The sequence below is a fragment of the Strigops habroptila genome, chromosome 11 (assembly GCF_004027225.2).
Source record: "Strigops habroptila isolate Jane chromosome 11, bStrHab1.2.pri, whole genome shotgun sequence".
NCBI lineage: Eukaryota > Metazoa > Chordata > Aves > Psittaciformes > Psittacidae > Strigops > Strigops habroptila.
This window is the reverse complement of record NC_046360.1, coordinates 1756366-1780420: the sequence shown is the minus strand read 5'-3', so window position 1 is coordinate 1780420 and position 24055 is coordinate 1756366. Positions and strand designations below refer to the sequence as shown.

Genomic DNA, 24055 nt, shown 5'->3' with positions numbered 1-24055 from the left:
TACTATGTTTTCCTTGCTACAACCCCTTCCCCAAATCTCTGCCTGGCCCCGAGTCCTGGGGCTCGATGGGGCTGTGTGTATATGTGTGTCGAGGAGGGACACACTATCATCTCCCTCCGCACCCTCAGCATTCCTTGCCCTTGAGCGGGGCCGGGGCTGGCCGGGAGCCGGTCACCGGCACCGACCTCATTCCTAAACAAGAGATAAAGGAAAAGAAGGCGGAGAGTCGGGAGGGAGGGAACGAAGGAGGGAGGGAAGGAGAGGGTTAAGTGCCGGCACCGGCAGCGCCGCAGGCCGGCGGATGGAGCCGAGTCGCAGCGGGGCTGGATGGAGCTGTTAAGTAACGGCGCCCGGGAGCGGCGGCAGCCGGGCCGGGCCCCTTCGCACCTTCCGCCGCCGGTATGAGCGGGGCCCGGCGGGGGCCGAGCCGCAGAGAGCGACCGGCGGCCCCCCCGGTCCCAGCCCCGCTGCGCCCGGGGGCGGCCGGTGCATGGAGCGGCGGCGGCCGGTGCGGGTAAGGAGGAGGCGGCGGGAGGATAACGGCGGGTACCGGGGGCTCCGCCGCGAACTTGGGCTGCGGGAGGGTGAAACCGAAGGGTAACGAGGGGCAAATAGGGGGAAAAAGGCGAAAAGCGCAACACATGGAGGGGGGGAACCGGTCGCGGTGGGGGGGTGCGGTGGTCTAGCTGGGGGGAGCTTCCCGGCGCGACCGGGGTTAAGGATGCCGTGCGGGAGTTGTTAATGGAGCTCGCCTTGGCAGAGATTTTTCGGTGCTGTGCGGGTTTCAGAGGGGTTGTTGCTTCGGAGGGGAGCAGGAGATGGACTCTGCTCTTCCTCCTCCACCCCTTGCTTGGACTTTGTGCAGGAACGTCTCGGCAAGGGAAACAGGGAGAGGCAGTAATCCTTCCAGAAACACCTCCACGATTTGCTTGCTTTCGGTATCCATGCTGAGAACTTATTGGAATATTTTAATATAAACTTTAAATAAACGTGTGTAGGAAAAGCAGAGGCAGTTGGAGAACTGTGTGGAGGTTACCTTCAGCTGAGCATTATAAACCTTTTCTTCCATGAAGGCAGGATTAAATAAAGTTTCCCAGCAATCTGGAGCTGGCAATCACAATCTGGCAGCAGGGACCAAGCTTGGCCCTGATCCCCCCACACCTTCCCTCCCTGTGAGTGCCATAACCTTCCCTACTCCAGGGACTTGTGCTGAGTTATCCCTTCTAAGGGGCTGTCCCTTCCCTGGACTTGGGAAATGCTCGCCTGGGAAGTGCGGGCCTTATGTCCAGCACCATTAAGCACGAGGGGTTCCCTGCACTGGGGTTCATTAGCAGTTATCATTTAGTGTATGTGCAGCTCACGCACAGAGCTGGTGGGGAGCAGTGTGCAGCCAGGGGGGATTCCCTGTGGGATCTTGCTCGGCTTTGGATGGTTTACCCAAGCCCCATGCCCCAGGGGGTGAGTCCAGCCTGTGGCAGCCGGGCTGCAGGAGCTTGGATCCAGCACAGCTCACCCCTGCCCTGATCTGCCCCCAGCTTCAGGGTCCCTGATTCATGCTGGAGCCAAACCTCTGCCTAGCACCGTGTCCTCCCGCAGGCTCATGCAGGGCTGGATCCACAGGGACACCCCTCGGCACCCCCATCCCTCAAGGCTCCCATGTTTTCCAGGACTGAGGCAGGATCCCCTTCTCCCAGCTTTACCCACAGGGGATACAGCATTCCAGGGGGGTTAGCATCTCTCCCAGCTCAGTTCTGGCTGGCTGGCAGATCCCAGGAAAATCCTTGCTTCTTTTAACTTCTCATCCCCCTTGGACTACCAAGTCTTCAATTGTCCCAAGCCATGCAGAGAGCTGGCTCTGCTCTGGGGTAAACCTCTGTGCTTGGAAGCCTTCATCACAGTGTGCTGGTCCTAGAGGAGCCAGGAGCTCAGCCTGGGGCGGGGGACAAGTGTGGGGCAGGAGGACCTGCTGTTCAGTGCTGCTCAGCAAGGAGTGTCCCTAAGCTTCAGGGAACATCCATCTGCCCAGTGGGATGAGGATCTCCAGGGCCTAGGGGGGAAGCAGAGGCTTGCTCTTTCTAGTGAGGTCCTAGGCAATGTGGGGAGACCTAGAGGAATACCCTAGAGGCTAGGTTGGGTTCAGCTTAACCCTGGCCCCTCCTGGAGCCTGCAGTATTCCAGGGGAAAGGTAGATCTCTTCCCAAACTGGGGCTCCAGCTCCCTCGTGCAGCAGGATGCAATGCTGCTCGGTGTGCAGGAGAAGAAAGAAATCAGCCCCCTCGGGAAAGGAGGCTTTAAACCAAGAGCTGCAAGAAATAATCTTCCTCACTGTATTAAATAGGCTGCAGAAGGCATTGTCTGCCGCTGGAAAAGCTGGTTTCCTAATTGCCCCAGTGCTGTGTATAATCCCAGATTACCAGGGGCTGAGTGAAGTCTCCATACTGAGACCTGCAGGAGCTGAGTGTGGGCTTTAGAAACACGTTTGTTTTGCTTTTCCTGGCCTGGGAGGCTGCGGGGGGGATTCATCATGGACTGAATGTGCTGGGCCCTCCTGTAGTGCCCATGGGAGATGTTTCAGTGGGGCTGAGCCACCCCCATGGTCACATCTCCCAGCTGATCCAGACCTCATCATGGTCCTTATGTGATTTATGCTGATCTATGTACCTCAGGTGCATACAGCACATACATATGTGCTGCTGGTGGGGTGCACCTATGTTTCACCTCCCTTTGGCACGTGGCAGTGGAGTCTTATCACCTCCACCCGCATGAATCCGGCTTTGCTGAGCCAGCGCCTGGCTGGGATCCAGCTGCATTTCCCTGGGGAAAACCCCTGCCTTCCTCCCGCCCTCCTCCTCCTCCTCCTCCTTGCCCAGCTCGGAGCAGCCTGGTATCCCCTCCGGTGCGTGTCTCAGCTCGCTAAGTCTTATTGAAAACCATAACTGGATTTTGCAGACTGGGCATAAAATACCTAGAATATAATACATATTAAAACTCATTAGGTTAAGCCCATTTACAGATACACAGCGTTGTCTGAATGAAGTTAAATCACCTTTTTCACAGGGCTTAAGTGTCGAAAGGTGCCATGGCAAGGATGGCAAGAAGGAGGAGGACCCTGCAGCAGTCCTGGGAGCATCCCTTAGTGTCACTGAGACTTCCCTGGGGTGATTTCTTCCAAATACCACTGTATGTCACCACTGACACATCCAAATGGAGCTCCTGCTCTGCCCTCATAGGGAAAAATGTGGAAATAATGGGGAAATAGAGGGTTTTAGCATTGAGACTGGGGATGGGGCTGATGCCGGCAGCAGGGATGCTCAGAGAGGGATGCTGGGGCCAGCAGGGATGTGATGGGTGAGGATTATGCTGGTTATTTGTTTCTATTGCTGAAAATAGTGTGGGATCCTGGTTCCCAGTGCCCACCCTCTGCATTTTGGAATGCCATTAGCAACGGGAGCAAACAAGGGAGCTCCCTGTTCCTTCCACCAACACACTGCAGCCCTGCCAAAGGAAGCCCAGGTATTGGCAGATGGGATAATGCTGGTGGGGAGTCGGGTAACACACGTGCTTGGGGTTGGGGCAGATAAAACAGTCATAATAATGATGATGGTGATGATGCTGATGCTGTAACATAGGGTTTGAGCAGCTGGGATGGGAATACCGGGTGCACCAACTGCAGCATCTCTGCTGTGCCAGCTCCTTTAAATCATCCCACCCATTCCATGCTATCCCCTGCCTTCCTAAATCTCTAACTACACAGCTATTTCCTTCCCTGTCTTTAGCATCGTGGCGTGTGCTTTGTAAATGATTCATGGCTTAAAACATTATGTTTTTCATGAGCCGCTTTCACACTTGCAAGGGGAATTCATCCTACAGGAGCCTGGAATGGGCTTTGATGCAATTGCATGTGGAGGAACAGAGCATGAAGCAAAAAAGCCTCCTTTTTGGCTCCACTTGGGCCATTGTAAAGCAAAATACATGGGGAAGCGAGCAGGGAGCCAGCAGAACCCTGCAAGCTTTTGTGTGCTGCAGAGGTGGGATTACCTGGAAATCAGTGGCCTGAGGGCAATGCAGTTCTTTGCTTTCATGGGCTGGATGACCCTGCTGCACCCTAGCTTGGATTTGTTTTGGGAGCCCCCTTGTCTGCCCTATAGCAAATCCCCACCCCTGTGCTATAGATGGCTGGGGGGGTCTGGGTGGGGATCAGCATCACCTGGGTGGGGACCAGTATCCCTTGGGTAAATATCAGCATCACCTGGGTGAGGATCAGCATCTCTTGGGCAGCTATCATCATTCCTTGGGAGGGGGTCTGGGGCATTTATGTGAATTTGCAACCTCAGGTAGCTCAACAGCAAATGTAATATTAAAAAATGAGGTTAAAGTTGCTTAAATCAGCTTGGTGAAGTGAAATAGCCCTTATGGGACATGGTGCAAGCCCTGGGCTTTGCTGCAGAACACTGGTTGGTCATTCTTGGTGCATCGGAATAACCTGGGGCAGGATGCAGCGCTTTGCCCAGGGTTTATTTGTAACCCAGCACTGGCAGAACAGTGCTGGTGCGCACCCTCTGGTGGGTTCTCATCCTCCAGAGAGGCTGTGCAATTAGCTTGGTCCCATTTCTGTGGGCTTTGAGGCCTCTTAAAGATGTTAATCAATTAATCTGAGGCAGACTGGTTCCTCAGGACGAAAGGATCTGTGATACCTCATGAGCTCGGAGCCTTGTGCCTAACTGGGCGTCTGGTTGTGGCTTCTCCTCGCCCTGGGCCAGTGCTGAGACTGTCAATAAATCTTTTTCAGACTATTTAAAAAATGACTTTTTTTGCCCATAATGTGAAATCCAGGCACCTAATTCCAGCCTAAACCCCTCCATCGATTCGCAGCAAGGAGGAAGATTTACAAACCCTCTAACATGCTTGGAAATTCTGCACAAAAATCCATCAGCAGATGGGCAGGTCTTGCTCTGGATTTACAAATCAGGCCAATAAATGCCAGATAAAAGCTTTTTTCCTTGGCATATCTTGGTGGTTTGGCCCATGGAAGGGATTTAAAAGCTCCCCAGGGAGGCCTGGGCAGGGATGGAGCAGCCACTGCTTGCTGCAACACCCAAAAGCTGCTGAGTCAACTGGTTTTAAGCACACACCAACCTTTCCTGCGCACCCCTCTCAGCACAGGGTGTGCACAAACACGTTTCTCAGGAAAACTAAGTCAGGGAGTGGTTGAATAAATCAACTTTGCTTCCATTTAAAGGCAGCTGTGACTGCTCAGCATGCAGGGCTTGCCCTGGTCCGTGTGTGCTGGGTGCTCGAGGGGAGACACATCAGATGGTCCAGACATTCCCTGCTGTGATGGAAACCTCGATTCTCAATGTCCCAGTTTAGCTCAGCTTCGTTCCCAGCAGTATTTAAATTCAGCCCAATGCAGCTCATTTGCTGCTTCTGTTTTAAAGAGTGAGAAAGGGTGAAAATCCATTTTCATGGGGCTGAAGAAGATGATGGAAGCTTTACCTGGGGGCTCGAGTTGCCCAGCTTCTGCTCAGGCAGCGGTGCCATGCTCCCACTGCAGTAGGATGGAGGCTGAAAGGGTCAAGATATGCCAGCACCAAGGGTGCCCAGTGTCCCTGGATGTTCATACTGGTGTCACTGGTTGATGCAGGAGCTGCTTTGCAATGGCAGCAGCCACCCATTGTGGCACCCTGCAGAGCTAAGGGTGGGGACAGATGGACATGGGGCTTTCTGTGGTGCCTGCACCAAAGTGGGTGGCTTTTGGGTGACGGCAGGTCCAGGGAGCACACAGTACGCTGGGTATTGCACACCATGCACTGGGTCCTGCATTTCCAGGTCACCCAAGGGTGCTCAGCAGGGTATAGGACCATTCTCCCCCCATGCTGGAGCTGTCATGTGGGACCCAGGTTAGTGCCAGCACCGTGGGATAGGGGCCCCTGAGCACGTCACCCTGGTGTGGTCATTAGACTCCATCCCATCCCTCTGTATTTTAAAGCCCTATTCTTTCCCTGTCCCTCTGATAAGGAATGCTAATGATGTGATGAAATTGGATAGTTCGGTCGCCTTCGCCTTCTAATGGAACTCTTGTGTTGGTTAATTTGCTGTTTTTAATGGGCTGATTGTTCTCCTGTGCTGGGGGAACCACGTGAGCCCTTCAGTGTGTTTTGCCGTGGTCAGATGTGAGGTGGTGCTTGAAGGCAGCTGAACCTTGGTGCTCAATAATTGCAGAGCAATTTGGAGACAAGACCCAGATGTATAATTTGTCTGCGCTTCATTCACCCTGGTCACAAGCAGTCACAGAGATGCTCGTGGAGCCCCCTGGGTACCTCTACCCACCTCCCCATGCACTGGGGAGGGAGAAAAACCTTACGTTAATGAAGATTTCTGTGGCCTGCAGGGCAAGTAATTGCAGAGCCTTGATGAGCTCACCTGCCTCAGTACTGCTGCCACTGCACGGGGAGGTGGGTTGGGTGCGGAGCGATGCTCAGTGGGCATCCTGCTGCTAGGATGAGGATTTTGGCTCTCTGCAGGAGTGTGGCCATAGAGGTAGGGGAGAAACCAGCCCTCCCTGTTCCCCAATCCCGGCTGGACCCGCTGCCTGCTTGGAATGGTGTGAAGTGCCTGGGAAAGTCCCATGCTTGGCTCTGCTGTGCTTTGGCTCTGGATGCCAAAAGGCTCCAGGGGAGCAGGGAGGGATGCCTGGAGTGACTAGGTACAGTGGGTAATAACCCAGTGAGGGCTGAGGAGTAAATCCCCTCCATGCCCTGGCGGTCCCAGCTAAAGGCAGTGGATGTGGCTCCTTCCTGCAGTGGTTTTCCTACAGCCCTTGTACCCAGCTTCCCGCAGCAGCCCACGAAAGCCCAGTTTTACAACGCTGCCCACTGCACTGTGATTTAATGTCACCATTATTAATCACTGCACTGGCTGATTAACGTCACCATTAGCTTCGTTAAAGTGTGTCACTACTGTCTCCTGCCATGCTGCAGGCATGGGGAGCTGCGGGAGGCAGAGCCTCATCAGACAGGGGGAGCAGGATGGGCTGTGGATGGGCACCAACAGCATCCACCCAAGGTGGCTGCTCCTTCCACCCCAAAGCTGATGCACTGGGGGGGATGGATCCATCCTGAGGGATGGGGCTGGTGGGCTGCATGGAGCAGCGTTGTGGGGTGATGCTGGCATCCCCCCATCCTGGATGCCCAGCAGCAGAGTGAGGCCCTCCCAATTAGCCTCCCAATATCCCAAGCCTCTGCCTATCTGGGGAGTGTTGGTGCCAGCTCTATTTGCTGTTTGGAAGCCGTAGCCAGCGAGGGAGCTGTAAGCAGAGCACATTATCTCCTCCAGACAATTAGCAGAAGCATTAATGGAATATATGCAAATGTGCAGTAATTGACCTGCGACTCCGCAGTTCATGATGGAGAAGGATGAGCTCCAGATGGCTTAATGATAGTAATTTAAGCCCCTTCTTTATATGCTGGGCTTCCTTGCCATAGTGTGGCAGGACCAAGCCCAGGTGGGGAGGAGGGTGGGTGGCAGCAGGGATGCTGGGGACCAAGGACTGCCTTGGGGACACCCCGTTTGTATCCCAAACCACCCTATATCCAGCACCCATGTAAAGCCCCAGGAAGGTGGGTTGAAGCACAGAACAGGATGGGAAGCTCTAAGTTCCCACGGAGCATCCCATTCCCCACTGGCTGCTGGCCAGGGAGCATGGGAGAGCAGCCAAGTACCAACAGCTCCATGGGACCGTGGGGCTGGGGAATGTTCAACCATAGCAGTGGGGGCTGGACTTGCACCCACAGAGATGTCTGCAGATGCAAGAGCCTGAATAGCAATCAGTCTCCTTGCTCGGCTGCTACTCTGAGCTTACTCAGCCTTTACTAAGGCTGAGTGGGTGTTTGGGGGAACCCAAGGGGTTTATTACCCCACCCGTGATGTGCTCCATGCAGCCTGTCTTAAGCTCCACAGAAGTTCACCTGGCGGAGCCAGAGGTATTTGAATACCCGCTCTGGGAACTCAAATTAAAATATTTATGTATAATTCATGCCATATGTTCCACCAATATTTTTTATTTAATCAACTGAAGACAGATGGCAGGAACATAGAGGCCATTAAACTAATGGCACTTTGTCTTCCCATTTATTTTCATCTCCTTTCCTAAAATAAGATGAGTGAGTCCGTGACAGGCAGCACATCCCAGGCATGAGGCTGTCCCTGTCCCCACTCATGTGCCAGCAGGGTATGGTGGCATCTCCCACTCTGAAGCCAACCCCACCATGTAACCTGGGGTGGTGGTGTCCTCCATAGCTGAGGGGTTTGGAGGATAAAAATCCCCCTGAGGGAGAAGATCCTGGTCCATGGGAGAGCCACGGGGACAGTGTGCTTCTGGGGGGGCTCCCAGCCCTCTGTGTGTGTGCACAGCTCATCACAGAATCCCAATCCAGTTCCAACCCCCTGCCACGGGCAGGGACACCTTCCACTAGAGCAGGTTGCTCCAAGCCCCTGTGTCCAACCTGGCCTTGAACACTGCCAGGGATGGGGCAGCCACAGCTTCTCTGGGCACCCTGTGCCAGCGCCTCAGCTCCCTCACAGGGAAGAGCTTCTGCCTCAGAGCTCATCTCAGTCTCCCCTCTGGCAGGTTAAAGCCATTCCCCTTGTCCTGCCTCTACAGGCTCTTGTCCAAAGCCCCTCTCCAGGCTTTGTCCTCATCCTCCTGTGGGTGAAATCAGAAATCCTCCACATGTCCCAGTGCCATCCTGTACCACCTCTCCTGCACAATGAGGCAGAGACGTGGGCTCCAGAGCCAGGACTCACCCCCATGTCCCCATCCTCAATCCCTAGCCCCAGGCAGCTGGTGGCCACCATCACTCCCCCTGCACCACAGGAGATCCGGACACCCTTCCTCACCCCATGGAGGGACAGGCACTGCGGTCCCGCAGCGCTTTCCTAAGTGTGCCTTTCTCTTTGCCTTGCAGGTGGAGATTTCTTGCCCTGGGAGTGAGATGAATGAGGCTTCCTTAGACAAAGGGTCCCAGTCAGTGTTTCAGGCCCCGAGACGCGTCCAGGGACTTTCCATTCTTTGTCTGAAAGGGCGCCGGTGCCGTTTCCATTAGAGAGATGCTTGCGGGAGCCGGTGCTGCCGAGCGGAAAGGCGAGCGAGAGAGGAGCTGCGGCAGCTGATCGGCTTTCAAATCACCTTCAAACCCTCGATTTCCTTAACATGATCTCTCCATCAGCCGAGTCCCGGGGGCACAGCTGAGGGGCTTTGCCTGGAGGAGAATAAACCGGGGACAGTGCTGGAGAAACCCCCTGTGCACGGCAATAGGGGACTTGAAATCCACCCTCACTGCCTTCCCCAGCCTGTATAGAGTTGGGCAATAACTTATCCTGCAACCAACGCTTTCGGGGCAACCAAGGAGCCAACTCCAACCCAACAGGGGACAAAACCCCCTTTGGAGCATCCCTGTGGCCGGAGAGCAGCTCCCCGCGGGAGGGATGAAGACGCTATGGCCAAGTTCCTGGTAAAACTCCAGCGGTATTTTCGGCGGAAGCCCGTGCGGTTCTTCACGCTGCTGGCTCTCTATTTGGCAGCCGGGAGCTTGGTTTTCCTGCATTCGGGCTTTGCCGGGGAGTCCACGGTGACAGGGAACCAGCGCGGCGCCGGGACCGGCGAGGGGCCGGGGCTGCCCTACCTGGGGGTGATGCAGCTCAGCCGCGGCTTCAAGGCAGCAGTGACGATGCCGGAGCGGGGACGGCGGCACGGCCCATGGTTCAAAAGCACCTCCAAGGAGCCAGTGGAGAGGAGCAAAGCCGGAGACTACGGCAGCACCCGGAGCCGGGTGCTCAGGAGCAGGAGCGGCCGCGAGAAGGAGGAGGACAGAGGTAAGGGCTGGGGATGCGCTGTCTGAGGGAGTCACAGAGTCATAGAACCATAGAATGGTTTGTGTTGAAGGGACCTTAAAGCTCACCCAGTTCCAACCCCCTGGACAGGGACACATTCTACTAGAGCAGGTTCCGTCCAACATGGTCTTGAGGTCCCAGGTCCCTCCTCTTGGATTGTCCCAGGGAAGGCCTCATGCACTGGGGCAGTCGTCTCCAAGCTGGTTTGGTTATGCACCCCTAGGAATGAATTTGTGAGCATGCACCCCCAGTAAATGTGTATTCAGTTATTTATATGCATGAGCTACTTGAGCGCTAAGATTTTCTTCCCGCACCCCATAGACTGCCCTGTGCATCCCCTGGGGCGCAGCACCCCGCTTTGGAGACCACTGGTCCACAGGATGTTCCCAGGAAGATCATCTCCTCCCTCCTTCCCCTCCTGCCTCCTTTTCAAATGCCAATAATCCACCTTCAATTTTCCATCTTCCCTCTTTCCCGCTTGTGCATCACCAAGCTCTGAGTTACACTTTGCTGGGACAGGCACTTCTGGAGGCACCAGCTGGGGAGAGGCTGCATCCTGTCTTCATTCCATCCTTTGGCTGTGCCACAGGCCAAATTGAGTTATAATTCAGTTGGCCTCAGTGACCACTAACCCCAGATTTGGGGCCTGTCTGCATTGTGGGGTGTTCAGACAGGGACTGGCTGTGATTGCCTTGCAGACAGTGATGTGCAGGCAGGGCTGGGCTTTGGCCTTTCAAGCCAGGAGATCCCTGCCTTGATCCCGGGTGTGTTGCTGTTATTAATGAGCAAGGATAAGCGGACATGGGAGTTCTCATTGATTTTTAAAATGGCATTTATTTATCCTGAAGACAGCAGTGTGCAGAATTCAGGTGGCTCGGAGCTGCCCATCAGGGCTTCTGCATCCCAGTGGTTATTCAGCTCATCGCTGCCCTCGCTGGCACCCATGAGCACCCAGTGCCAGCAAACCTCACCCAAACACACCCACATCCTCTCTGTGCTGGCTCGGGAAGGAACTGGGAGCAGGAGCTGCTGGAAAGGTGTTGGGATGATGCCAGGCTCTTCACTGTCTGTCTCTGCTCACTCCCCTCTCCTGAGCCCAGGGTGGGTGAAGTCTCTGGTGGGAGGATGCTCACCCATGGGGAACCCTAGTGACCATTGCTCTAGAACTTCCCTATGGGGCTTGGCACAGGCAATTCCCTGCCTATCCCGGGCTGGGAGCTGCAGCTCCCTGGACCCTTGATGGAGCAGGGGCTGTGTGGCTCAGGTAGAAGCAGGAACCCCCAACCCTGTGGCAAATTGGGGTTCTCATGGGGGTCACCATGCTGAGCCAGGCTTGGTCCCCCCAACCCAGGCTGCTCCCAGGGCATGGGGGGCTCATCCTCAACCACTAGCCCCACAGCAGGTCTGTGCTCATGTTCCCTCCAGGCTTGAAAGCAGGAGGAAGACTGGGTTTTGGTGCTTAAGGAACTTTCTTACGCTAAAATGAAAGGAAAGAGGATTTCCCTGCCATGCCCCCATGCAGAGGGGTCCCCAGGAGCCTTTCTGAGGCTGCATTGCTCCATTAACACAAATTGGTGTTTAGTGAATTCTCACCAGATGGTTCACGAGCCCGAGCTGTCAGTCACCATAAAAAACCCAAGCAGTGCTCCTGTCCCCAGCCATATGTGACATGTCCACCACGATTAACCTCCACCAGCACCGCCGCCTGTATATGCCCGGCCACAGTGGGGGCTGCAAGGGATGGGGAAGGGATGCTCGGCCCGGGCATCACTGGCTCATAGTTTGTCTGGGAATATCATCTTCTCCCTGTTGAATCCTGCTGGGAAGGCTCGGTGTGGGCAGCGGGTGGTGGGAGCCAGCGCAGACCTGGCAGCTGGAGGGGATGCCATGCCACCATGTGAGCGTCTCGGCAGCTCCCAAGCAGATGGTGCAGAGGAATTCCCTAAGGAATCCCCCTGAGCTCGGTGCACCTGGCGTGCCCACGGGGCTGGCAGAGCTTCAGGGATGGGTGCTGAGCCGTGCTACCCTCCGGAGTGCCCACTGCTTCCTTGGGCAGTCATGCAGGAGCAGGCAGGTTTTAATGATGGTGGTAATTAAGCAGGGGCCGGATTAACAAGGCGGCTGTGGAGGCTTTGCCACATGAAATCATTCCACAGGGAATACTGCTTCTAAAATCAGCTCTGGTTTAGTGTGGTGTGTGGCTCTGGCTTGCCAGGGTGATGTGTCTTCCTCCTCATCCTCCTCCTGGCTGTGCTGGTGGAGCCAGCACATGGTCAGGCCAAGGCACACGTCAAGGGCAGCCCTGTCGGCCAGGGAATGGCTTCAGCTCATCCACATCCCCATGTGAAGGTGCATCTCCTGCCTCAAGTCTGGGGGCATTTTTGGATGGCGGACCCTGGGGAGCAAGCACCAGGCCCTGGCAATGCCCGGCATTGCTTCCTCTCTGCCACATCCGTCTCTGGTCCTTTACTGGATGTCTCCAGCCGTTCCCAGCTGGAGCTGGCATCCACATGAGCAAGCAATGCCATGAAGAAAGGGGGACCCCAGGCACACAGCTGAAGATGTCCCTGTGTATTCCAGCACCGTCACAGTTGTCCCAGTGGTGGTCAGCACGGGCCACCCTTCCTGAAGCTACTGCCACCAGTATGGGGTATAGTGGTGTCACCCATGCTCACATAGAGCATTTCCCTTCTCACGTGCTAGACTTGTATTGATACAACCGGGGTGAGCCCCCATCCCATCACCAATCCATCAGTGCTCCATGGTTCAGATGGCTGCAGAGGGAGCATTGTGGGGCTGGGAGTGCCCAGCACGAGGCTTTTGATCAACCAGCTGGAAAATGAAGGGCAGATACTTATTTCAAGCATCGCCCTGCAGCAGAACCCTGTGAAAACGCTTCTTTTCTGCTAAATGGCAATGGTGGGAGTTGGGAGAGCCCACTGAGGGGCTGGGGCTGATGCCTTGCGGCTCTGTGTGTCTGCTCACACATGTATTTCCACTGTGCCAGCACCCTGCTGCAAGCTGTGCCTAGCCCAACCTAGCATCTCCCCCTCCTCGCTCCTCCTTCACTTATGGCCTCGTATCTCCCTGATTATTCCAGTTGCCTTCCTAATACATTGCAGCACACATATGTCAAGAGCAGTGGGTTGAAGGTAATGCGCATCAGTCACCAGCTCTGTGCAAACGACTGGAGTGATCCCGCAGTGGTTTGATCCATCAGGGCCGAAATGAGCTGACCTGCAGAAACCTGCCCAGTGCTGCGGAAATGCCACGTTACGCTGAGAGTAATTGAGAGCAATGAGTTGTGACTCTGTGGTGGTTAAAGTTATTGGGCACGTTCCTCTCAATCCTCCTCCTCCACGTTCTCCCAGGCTGGCTTGGGGACAGCAGTTTGCGGTGCTGGCGCCATGTGGGGTGGTGGGGAGCATGTGTGGGGCACACCATCAATGGGGTGTATGCATGGAGTTGATTCAGGGACCCCTCCAAATGCAAACTGCAAGCAGGAGGTAAGAAGTATTACCCCGTAGTATGGTTTGGTGTTGGAGTGGCACATGGGGAGATGCTCTGCTGTTATAATTTGGGCTGTGATGGAGACATGGAGATAGAAGGAGAGACAAAGGGTGGTCTCCATGTATGGGAAGATGCACCTTACTTCCTAGAGCCATGGCTTCACTCTTGCGCAAAGCAGAGGAGCCCTCACCTCTGCTCCTACCCTAACTGTATTTCTCCATTCTGTGTTGCTGGCAGAGCAGAGAGAAGGGGATGGGTTATTTTACCACGTAAGTCATCCCTTTTTGGAGCCACTTTGCTCAGTTTTAAAGCTGGTGGGAGGGAAGATGGATGGAGAGAAGCCTCAGTACAAAGCCACAGCATCCTTTCTATCCAGTGGGTGTTTCTGGGCTTTACAGGGGCATGTCGTACCCAGAGCACGTGTGTCTAAAGCATACCAAGCTGTGCATCCCTACTTAGGGAAGAATCAAAAGAGGAGGGTGGGAATTGGGTGGCTCATCCCTGGCTGGTTCTTACCCCGCTCTCCTCTCCCCTGCCCCCAGCAAGATACATTGGCTGCTACGTGGACAACACTCGCCGGCGAACGCTGCGCGGCATGTCCTTCTTCGACTACAAGAAGATGACAGTCTTCCGTTGCCAGGACAACTGTGCCGAACGGTAGGACAGGCGCCACGTCTCCATCAATCCCCACACACGGGCAGGGCACTGTAAGGACTCCAGTGTGGTGCTGGGGCATCCTTGAGCACTTCCATCCACACAGGGGTGGCCCCACCAAAGCGCTGACCCTCACCAAAACACCCTCCCCTGCTGTCACATCTGTGAGCACTTGGGGGAGACACATGGATTCCTTGCTACAGGAGCTTTCTCCTTTCCCCAGTGTTACAGGCAGGATGTGCCCCAACCATGGTCTGTGCTGGCAGAATAGGATAGGGTAGGATAGGATTAGAATAGGATGGGATGGGATAGGATGGGACTAGAATAGAACGGGATAGAATAGGATAGAAAAGAAGATTTTCAGTAGGAATGGACCTACAATGATCCTCTAGTCCACCAACGCATCCTTGGGATGCAGCCCTGCTCCCAGCTCAATGTGTGAGCCGGCTGCAGCAGGGATGCTCCTTCAAAACCCCATGGAGCTGGGGGGTGCCTGGGGATGTGCTGAGCACCCTCCATCTCCCTTTTCCCAGGGGATACCTCTACGCAGGGCTGGAATTTGGCGCTGAGTGCTACTGCGGGCACAAGATCCAGGCGTCCAACACCAGCGAGTCTGAGTGCAACATGGAATGCAAGGGGGAGAGGAGCAACACGTGCGGTGGGGTCAACCGCCTCTCCATCTACCGCCTGGAGCTGGCCCAGGAGTCCGCCCGGAGATGTAAGTTGGTGCCATGGATGCAGTTCCCGGCTCAGCCTTGAAATCTGTGCTGTGTGAGCCAGGTCATGGCTTGAGAGAAGTGGTTTGAAGGTGGTTTTCAGGCCGTTTGGGATGACTTTGGATGAAGACCTCTTTCCTGATGGACCATCATTGTATTCAGTGGGTGCTGCCGGCAGAGGTGGCTGTGGGATGAAGGATGCGCGGGAGCTCCAGCGAGAGCCGAGGGTGCTCCCCGTCAGACGCACTTGTTTGGCTCCCAATTAGGCAGCACTATAATTACCCACATTTGCTGCTTTTCTTCCCTCATTCCCAAGCAATGGGAAGGAGTTCAGAGCTCCCACCACCAGGCACACAGTGAAGTAGCAGAGGAGAGGGGCCAAGAGTGCCTGGGTACATGCAGCGGTGGATGAGGATCCAGGATGGGACCCCTTAGGGCGCCAATGCAGGGCAGACAAGGCCAGACCCAGCCCTGCTCTCCCTGTTGGCTCCATCCTTTCTGCAGTCTGGGATCACCAAGATGATAAAAATAGGGAGGAATAAATAAACCCGGCTTTGCTGCTGGGGCTTTCACTCTGGTTTTGCACTGTAAGCAGCCAGGCGAGCTTGTTAGCAAGCACTGAGTCACAGCCAGAGGGTGGTGAGAGCTGGAGGAAAGCCGCCACTCTGCTGATGGAGAGGATGTGCAGGGTGATTAAGAGGATGGGGATGGGGACACTGGGGCATGCTGCGTGGCAGCAGCATCGTTTTTGGGGTGCAGCCTCGTGGCTAGACCAGCATCGCTCTCAGTGATGCTGTGGTCCTTCTGCCTTGCAGATGGCAGCGCGATATTCCGGGGGTGCTTCCGCCAGCCAGACAACGTCTCCATCGCCCTGCCCGTCAGCCAGCTCATGCTGAACATGTCAGTGGACAAGTGCGTGGACTTCTGCACCGAGAAGGTACCAGGGAGGTGCAGGTCGAAAGCTTAATCATCTAAATTGTCATCTGAAAGGGCCACATGGGGTGAATTTTAATCTGATTTAGTGCTATAATTATGTGTATGCAGATTACAGAGGATCAGATTGGTTGGCTGTGTCCCTGCCATGGGGAGGGACTGGACTGAAGGTCCCTGCAGGGGCAGCACCCACTGCCTGCCCTGCCTGCTCTCCATGGCTTTGCTCCCCAGCAGGCAGGAGCATCACAGGGTCGTGCTCTGGTCCAGGGATGCTGCAGTGCACTTTGCTCCTGGCAGCATTAAGCAGGAGGGGAAAGGCTACCAGTGGTCATTGCTGAAGTATTTATTAATTAGAATTAGCTAAATTATCAGGTGGAGGATGGTTGTGTCCTCCCTGTGCAGCCTCCCCAGCAGAGGATGGTGAGGAATAAACCATCACACCAGTTAAATACAAGTGGCTGCTCCATCACTGACTCCACTTTCCCATCACTGCAGGGATAGCTCAGCACAGGGAGGTGTAAATAACTAAAGCCCCTCAATTAACCCAGCACTGCTGATGGTAGATCACTTGTCAGCTGCCAAATGGGCTTGGAAACATCAGCAAGGCTTCCATGGGGCTGTCTGATGGCTCTTAGTAACCTCAGTGAGGGTGGGAAACATAGATGGCGTGCCTCCGCTCTGCTGGGAGCACCAGCACCTTGGGAAAGTTGGGACTTGGGTTCTTTTGGGTGTCTGCAATGAGCTGCTTGTGCAAGGATGCAGCAACCAGTTTGAAGGATGCTGCAACCAGTTTGAAGGATGCAGGAAACCACCCCACGCTCTGGGGCAGCGCGGATGGGGGCAGAGGAAGGGTGTGCTGCAGGGGATGAGGATGCTGCTGGCTGCCCTCCCTCTGCCCATCCCCACAGGAGTACCCGCTGTCGGCGCTGGCTGGGACCTTGTGCCGCTGTGGCTTCCCCACCACGCTCTTCACACTGCACGAGCGCGAGGACGAGCAGCTCTGTGCCCAGCGATGCGCCGGCGAGGAGTTCGAGAGCTGCGGCACCTCCGAGTACCTCCTCGTCTACCAGACCCAAGTGCAAGGTGAGGTGGTGCTGGACTCACCCACCCTGCAGGGGTCACTCCAGCGTGGATGCCAGCACTGGTTTCCCAACCCCTTTCCCGGGAACGCCAGCAGAAAGTGAGCGTGAGCTTGCAGCATCCATTTGGCTTTCATTAAAAATTAGCATTTATTTTAATTTCCTGGGAAATCAATCCTCCCCTGAACAAACAGCTTTAATTACTGCCTGACTTAGCTGCAGGGTACAGCACTTTGCCATCTGCCTCTGGCAGCATCCCTCCTTGCTGCTGCTTGTCCCGCCTTGTCACCAGTGGTACCGGCAAGCTGGAGCCTGCAGCCGGTGGTGAACTCGCTGGGGCTTTGCTGGCCAAAGGGGACAAGCTCCATGGAAAAATATGGGGGAAAAAAAGCTGTGACCAGGCAGAAAGCCCTTGGGAAGCTGTGTAGAATGGGCTCCTATCCCCCACTAGCCTGCAGGCGTTGGGGGAACAGGGAAACACAGAACCAGGGGAAACCTGTTACTGGGAGAAGGAAGGGGCTGAATAGAGCAAGTGAGGACCCAAATTCAGGTGGTTTTGCTTCTGAGAGGCTCAATCTCAACACGATCCCTGCTTTGGCATCCGAGGCCGTGCTGGAAACACTTGTGCATTCGTTGATATAAAAAGCAGGAATGTTGCTTGGCAAACGCACCCGTGTTACTCACTCTTCCCTAATCATGCAGGCAGCAAGCAGCTGGTAACGGCAGAACACCTCCTGCCCTCTTCTTTAGGACTTTTTGGGGTGTTTAAGGCTTTTTGGAGTCTTCAGGAGTGTCCCATGTGCTTTAGGCAGGGTGTATTTCCCTGTCGCTTCCATCTCCTCATATCCTGCCCCAGCATCTTCCCAGGAGGCAGGAGCACACCGTAAGGAAGCGGGATATCTCTGTAGGATAAGCATGTTGCTTATCCGTGTTGCTTATCCATCCCTGATGTGCCTGTTCCCGCTGCAGACAACCGCTGCATGGACAGGAGGTTTCTCCCGACCCGTGCCAAGCAGTTGGTGGCCCTGGCCAGCTTCCCCGGCGCTGGCAACACTTGGGCACGGCACCTCATCGAGTTGGCCACCGGCTTCTACACCGGCAGCTACTACTTCGATGGGTCTCTCTACAACAAAGGTGAGGGGGGATGTCACTACCGGGGGTGCGCTGGTCCCACCTGAGCTGGGAGAAGGTCCTGGTGTCATCCCTTGGGTCCAGCCAGAGCTGGGTACCACCGATGCTGCTCCGTGGAATGGTTTGGGCTGTGTGTGTCCTGGTTCAAAGGGTATCGGAGGGACCTGACATCGTGTGTGCACTGTTCATAACTTCCCTGTGATGCCCACTAACCTTGGCAAGAGCCAATTTGGGGCAGAATTGGGGTTTCTCCATCATGCTGGTGGTTTGTAACCCACCATGGAGGTTGGAATTTTCCAGAATAGGGACTGGGGTGAACCCATTCCTGGCAAATGAGGCAATTCCTACGTTTTTTGCCCCATGAAAAGGATGATGGGACCAAGCATCAAGAATGAGTTTAAAGCCAAAAACAAAGCTCAAGCAGGCATGAAGCTTTTCCAGGCAGGAGCCAGCTCCTCCTAAAAACCCACCATACTGCAAGGGGGAGGGAAGACACCAGTTCCCGCATTTTATAGCCATTTGCAATAGTTTTATTTGTAGACCTTGAAGGTTTCTCCTGTTTTTCCTTCCCTTTTTGCAGCTCTAAGAGGAAATCCTCTTTTCCTCCTGGGCCATGGAGAAGCTGGGATCTGTACCTGGGGCGCCCACATAGCTGGTGGGGTCTGTACCCAGGGTACCCCCAAAGCCCTGTTGGTCCAACACCATGGGCAACAACACATCTCTAGTTGATGTAATACAGCTACTTCCAGCTTATCTCCCCCTCGGCTCTGCCAACACGCCATTCCCGGGTAGTTTGGGGGGTTATGCTTTGCTGCGGGTATGAAGGAGATGGGAATGATGCTGGGCTCAGCGCTGATACTTCATCTAGGGACACAGGGGATGTGGTCTCCTTTCTGGACCCCCCCATGGCATCACCACAGCCTTATGCTCATCTGCAGCCCTATGAGCATGGGTTTTTTTTCCCCTTTTCCTTATAACTTGGGCAAATAAATGACTTCCATTTGGGAGAGGGATGCAAATTCTACCTCAAGCCCCATCTGCTTTTATCCAACTGTATTTTGCAACCTGAAATTCCTCCATCATTCCCCTTCCTTGTTGCCTTTCCCCTGTTTTCATTCACATCAGCACCTCACTCCCTCTGTCCCGGCAGGGTTCAAGGGCGAGAGGGACCACTGGCGAAGTGGGAGGACGATTTGCATCAAAACCCATGAGAGTGGCCAGAAGGAGATTGAATCCTTCGACTCAGCCATTCTGCTCATCCGAAACCCCTACAAGGCGTTGATGGCCGAGTTCAACCGCAAATACGGGGGGCACATCGGCTTCGCTGCCCATGCCCACTGGAAGGGCAAAGGTAGGCTGCAGGGCTTGGCTCCCATGGGAACCTTTTTGGGGTGCCCCTGTTATAGAATGATAGAATCCCAGACTGGTTTGGGTTGGAAGGGACCTTAAAGCTCTGGGCACCCTGTGCCAGCACCTCAGCACCCTCACAGGGAAGAACTGCCTCAGAGCTCACCTCAGTCTCCCCTCTGGCAGGTTAAAGCCATTCCCCTTGTCCTGTCCCTACAGGCCCTTGTCCAAAGCCCCTCTCCAGGTTTCCTGGAGCCCCTTTAGGCACTGGAGCTGCTCTAAGGTCTCCCCTTCAGGAGCCTTCTCCTCTCCAGGCTGACCCAGCCCAGCTCTCTCAGCCTGGCTCCAGAGCAGAGCTGCTCCAGCCCTCGCAGCATCCCCATGGCCTCCTCTGGATCCTCTCCAACAGCTCCACCTCCTTCTTATGTTTGGGACCTCATGTCCATCTTATAGCACAACCCACAGCATCGCCTGGCATGGCTGAAGTGGGGTGGGATGGGGAACTGGAGATGCTTGGCTGGTCGGTGCTGTGTTAGGTCGCAAGGACAGCAGCAGGGAGGTGGCAGTGCCTGGAGACACGAGTCTGACAGCACCATGGTGTCAGTGGGGAGGGAACTGGTGGGCAGGAGCCCAAGAACCCAAACTCTGCCCCTTCTTTGAAGCAGCTCTTCAAGGCCAACACTTGGCTGAGTGGGTTAGAAGAGCTTAGAAGCAGAACAGGATCCATCACCAGCCTGTCCCTATGGACAAGGTGGTGCTGGGGTGTTATTTCTGTGCACCAGCTGCTCCGGAGGCGCTACCTTTCCCATGCACAGGCATATTATGGAGGCTTGTTAATTATAGCAATTTACAAATTGCTGTTGTGGAATTGGCTTCATTGGAAAGAGTTAAAATATTTAGCTTGATTGAACATCTGCTACCCTTAATTCTGAGTTTATTTAAGGGGAGCTTTTGCTGTTATGTGCCTGGATTTCGTTATCGGCATGTGCTTGCAGCACCGGAGACGACCCAGCTCTGCTCTCCCTATCATCCCATCCCTTAAAACCAAGGAAGAGACATGTCCCACTGCTTCCTCAGTGGATTATCTCTCTGGGCACGTCCCCGGGCTGGCATTGCCCCCGTTGAGGTGCGTTGTGAGCCTCTTGCTAGATTTTATCTTCATCTGCTGCATCCCAAAGCACAACTGCACATTGCAGAGGGGAATTCAGGATGATCCCTCTCTGGAGTCCCAGCATCCCAGGAACCTTCCTGAGCTTCCAACCTGCGCCATGCCTGCTCCATGCCTCATACCCCTGAGGGAATAGGGAGTCAGGCAGAGGGGACCCTTCCCTTCACCCCAGCATGATCCAGTTTGGACACGCATCGAAATACATGACCAGATTCTTTCCAGAGGCTGTACAGTGTAATTAGCTGATGGGTTAATTGTCAGGTTAATTCACCATTGGAAGAGCTTGCCTGGGAAGATGGAGCTTTTCCATCGCTTGAGGGTTTTATCGGGCTGGGAGGGATGCTGAGAGCTGCAGTTTGGCACCAAGAAAGGGCCAAAGACCCCCATTTCACTGACTTCATGTGGGGCTCAGCCCATGGAGGACCCTGGCCATGGACCTGGGGATCCCTCAAGACCATCAGCACCCACCCTGCCCTCCCGCTGGTGTGGGAAGTGAACACTCAATGGGGACAGTTCCTTTGTGCCAGGTTTGCTTGGGTGTAAGGTTAAATACATCATCCAGAGGGCAAAAAGTGATTAAAGGTGAGTAATGAAGCCAGGGCACGGGGCTGCGATCCCCATCCTGCCCTGCACACAGGCCCTTGCTCCCTGCAGCCCCATTTCCTTCTCCCAGGAGCTAATTTGGGATGAATTTAAGGGAAAAAGCCATGTCCTTTCCCCATCCTCACCCAATGCTGCTGGTGATGGGGCGGGGGGGGATTTTCCTTGCGCCCCCCAATTTCCAGCCCCACGTGGAGCCCACGGGCACTGTGAAACCCTGTTTGGTTCCGTGGCATTAACTTTACGCTATCCCTGGAGTGGTTCCAAAGCAAAGTTTTATGTGCTATGATTACACAAGGTGAATTGTCCTGTGTGTGTTTAATGAAACAGATACTGTGTTTAATGATTCTGCGGGGAATTAAATACAGTCAGGCTATTAATCAGGCAGCGGTTGTGTGGGGAGGACAAGAGGAAGAGGCAGATACGCAGAGCTTTTATGAACCACGAGATAGATGCGTACGATGCTTCCAGGGAGAGTTGTGGCTTATTATTGATGTTTCATTATCCCCTTTCACTGCCTGATTTCCATGGGAGGATCAATTAGTGAGGAGGATAACTGGAAGATTTCAGCCCTGGGATGCGGGAGGCCATGGGGACCACTCACTATTATCCATGTCCTTCCAGAATGGCCGGAATTTGTGGCGAATTATGCACCGTGGTGGGCAACCCACACCCTGGACTGGCTGCGCTATGGCAAGAAGGTGCTGGTGGTGCACTTTGAGGACCTGAAGCGGGACCTGTTTGTGCAGCTGCAGCGGATGGTGGGGCTTTTGGGCATCACTGCCTGCGAGGACAGGCTGCTCTGCGTCGAGGGGCAGAAGGATGGCAACTTCAAGCGCTCCGGCTTGAGGAAACTGGAGTACGACCCTTACACCCCCGAGATGAGGAAGATGATCAGTGGCTACATCAGAACAGTGGACACGGCTCTGAAGCTCCGCAATCTCTCGGGGGTCCCGGATGATTACTATCCGAGATGATGCTACCAGCGGCGGGGGGACCCGACCCTGCGTGGCGACGAAAGGCTCGCTCGGTCTTCCCGGCCTCTGCCTATTCCACCCAGTGGGTGGCTTCTCTTTTAATTCTCCATTTGCTGCTATTAGCTGTTGATCAACTCCCTGCATGAGCAACGAATGGTCCCAAACCATCGCTGAGCTTGCTTGGCCGACGCCGATGTGGACCCAAGGGGATGCGGGTGCTTTCCCTGCCGCAGCATTCCCGCTCCATCCTGCTCCTGTTTCAGCTGCTGCAGCCCTCCTTGGCAATGCAACGGGTGATTTATCCCCTTGGGCTGGCTGGTGGGGATGCTGTGTTGCTCGTGCCGTGCCTGATGCAGCCCATGGAGCTGAGCTCCCCTGGGATGGAGATCCCCAAACTCCCCTTGCTCCTTGGCCAGCCCTGGAAGGATGCAGCCCATCCCTGCGTGGATCCCATTGGGATCAGAGGCACTGCATGGGTGATGCTCTCATGGATCTGGTCAGAGGCTATGGAAATGGGGAAGGCTGTGCTGGGGAGGTGGCTGTGTCCTACCTGTGCACAGTCCCTGGGCTCCATGGGCACCCTGGAGATGGGGGGTCCCTGGGATGAGGCTGGTGTCCCCAGTCACAGCATTGGGCAGTGCTGCTGCTCCAGCCCTGGTGTCAGGGGGGCATGTGGCCCTCCGCTTGTGGGGTGACAGCCACCCCCATGCATGTAGGTGATGCTCGAGAGGGAGACATTGGCCCTGGACAGATGAGCTTATGGGGCCCACAAGCTCATCTATGCCTCATTTCAGAAGCTCACAAGCCAGAACAGCCCCCCCAGAAGCAGTTTTGGGGGCTACAAGTGGGGTCCATGCTGCAGCTCAGCTGCTTCAAACCCCTGCACACCATGGGCCTGAGCTTTTAGGTGTTCCTCTGGCCAAATCCCATCCCAAAACGGGTCCCTGCTGCCGAGCAGGAGAAACCAAAGGCTCTCCATGGGCATCGGGAAGATGCCATTTGCCAGGCTGGCTTTGTGCAGTGCTGCATGTGGTCCCCAGCCATGTCCCTTCCCTGTGCCACCCTCCCAGCCCATCCCTGCCCTGGCTTTGCCCCCGTCTCCTTCCAACCTGCAAGTCCCCTTTGGATGTAGGTGCAAAAGCCATATATTGTACGCAGCCTTTTCTAGAGTTAGGTATTTAATGATTGGCTTTTAACTCTTGATCTTGATAGAAATCCATGCGCAGGTCGAAATCCCAGAGCCACCCTCGGTCTATATTCAAAGAGAGGGAAGAAAACTCCATGAAGGAAAAGGAGAATTTAAATACTATATATTTTTCTAATGCACGTGCGGGGCGGCTGTGGGCAGCGAGGGCAGGGCCGGGGTGCTCCCGTCCCCATCCCTTTGCATGGAGGTGGGAGAATGTGTTTCTAGGGAGCGTCTGCCCTGTTTTTAACTCTTCCCTTGACAAATAGCTGGAGGTTTTCCAGGAGAGGGGGGGAGCCCCATCCCAACAGTGGGAATTGAGCCCTGGGGCTGCCTACCTCGGTCAGAACAAATCCTCAGGTCAATCCAGCTATTAAAGGAGAGTTCTTGTTGCTATTCTGCCTTCCTGTGTGTTTGTGGGGCCACCCTGACACCCCCCCATCCATCCCAGACCCCTGGGATGCAGGAGCAGCTCCTCTCCCCCTGCCTTTCATCACATTAATGCTCTTTCTGCATGTGAACCACTGACAATGCGACCAAAGCAGCTCCTGCTTGGGAGTTTTATTACCTTTATAGTGTCCTTAAAGACAGCTTTATTGGGGTGCGTGGTGGGAGCGGGGAGATTTATTGCTGGCTTTATTTCTGGTGCCTCCCGTCCTTCCTTGGCTCCAGAGCAAGAGCAGGCTCAGTGCTATTAATTCCTTTTCCCTTAGCTGATCATTTCCTATCTGGAGTCGGTGAAATCCCTGGGGTTTTATAGCATTGGGTTTGCAGCAATCAAGACACATGCTGGGCATGATTTGTTCTGATGGGTATCAGCTGAGGAAGGGGCAGTGTTCCCTTCTGCCCCTGGAAGTAATTAA

At 54.9% G+C, this 24055-nt stretch overlaps 1 protein-coding gene across 1 annotated transcript; it reads left to right on the top strand.

Annotated features, from left to right (window-relative positions):
• Nucleotides 1–282: 282 nt before the first annotated feature.
• On the top strand, nucleotides 283–23588 carry WSCD2 (WSC domain containing 2). The gene is made up of 9 exons (XM_030501946.1): nucleotides 283–514; nucleotides 8967–9873; nucleotides 13944–14058; nucleotides 14589–14773; nucleotides 15587–15708; nucleotides 16613–16787; nucleotides 17753–17917; nucleotides 19065–19265; nucleotides 21654–23588. Exons 2-9 carry the CDS (start codon nucleotides 9498–9500, stop codon nucleotides 22004–22006), a joined length of 1692 nt encoding a protein of 563 aa, XP_030357806.1. The 5' UTR covers nucleotides 283–514; nucleotides 8967–9497; the 3' UTR covers nucleotides 22007–23588.
• Nucleotides 23589–24055: the final 467 nt, after the last annotated feature.

Excerpts from the sequence above, each read along its gene's own strand:
- WSCD2 (XM_030501946.1), top strand. The coding sequence starts at position 9,498 with ATGGCCAAGTTCCTGGTAAAACTCCAGCGGTATTTTCGGCGGAAGCCC. Across the intron at positions 14,059-14,588 it reads CAGGACAACTGTGCCGAACG|GGGATACCTCTACGCAGGGC; the intron begins GTAGGACAGGCG and ends CCCTTTTCCCAG. Across the intron at positions 17,918-19,064 it reads TGGGTCTCTCTACAACAAAG|GGTTCAAGGGCGAGAGGGAC; the intron begins GTGAGGGGGGAT and ends CTGTCCCGGCAG.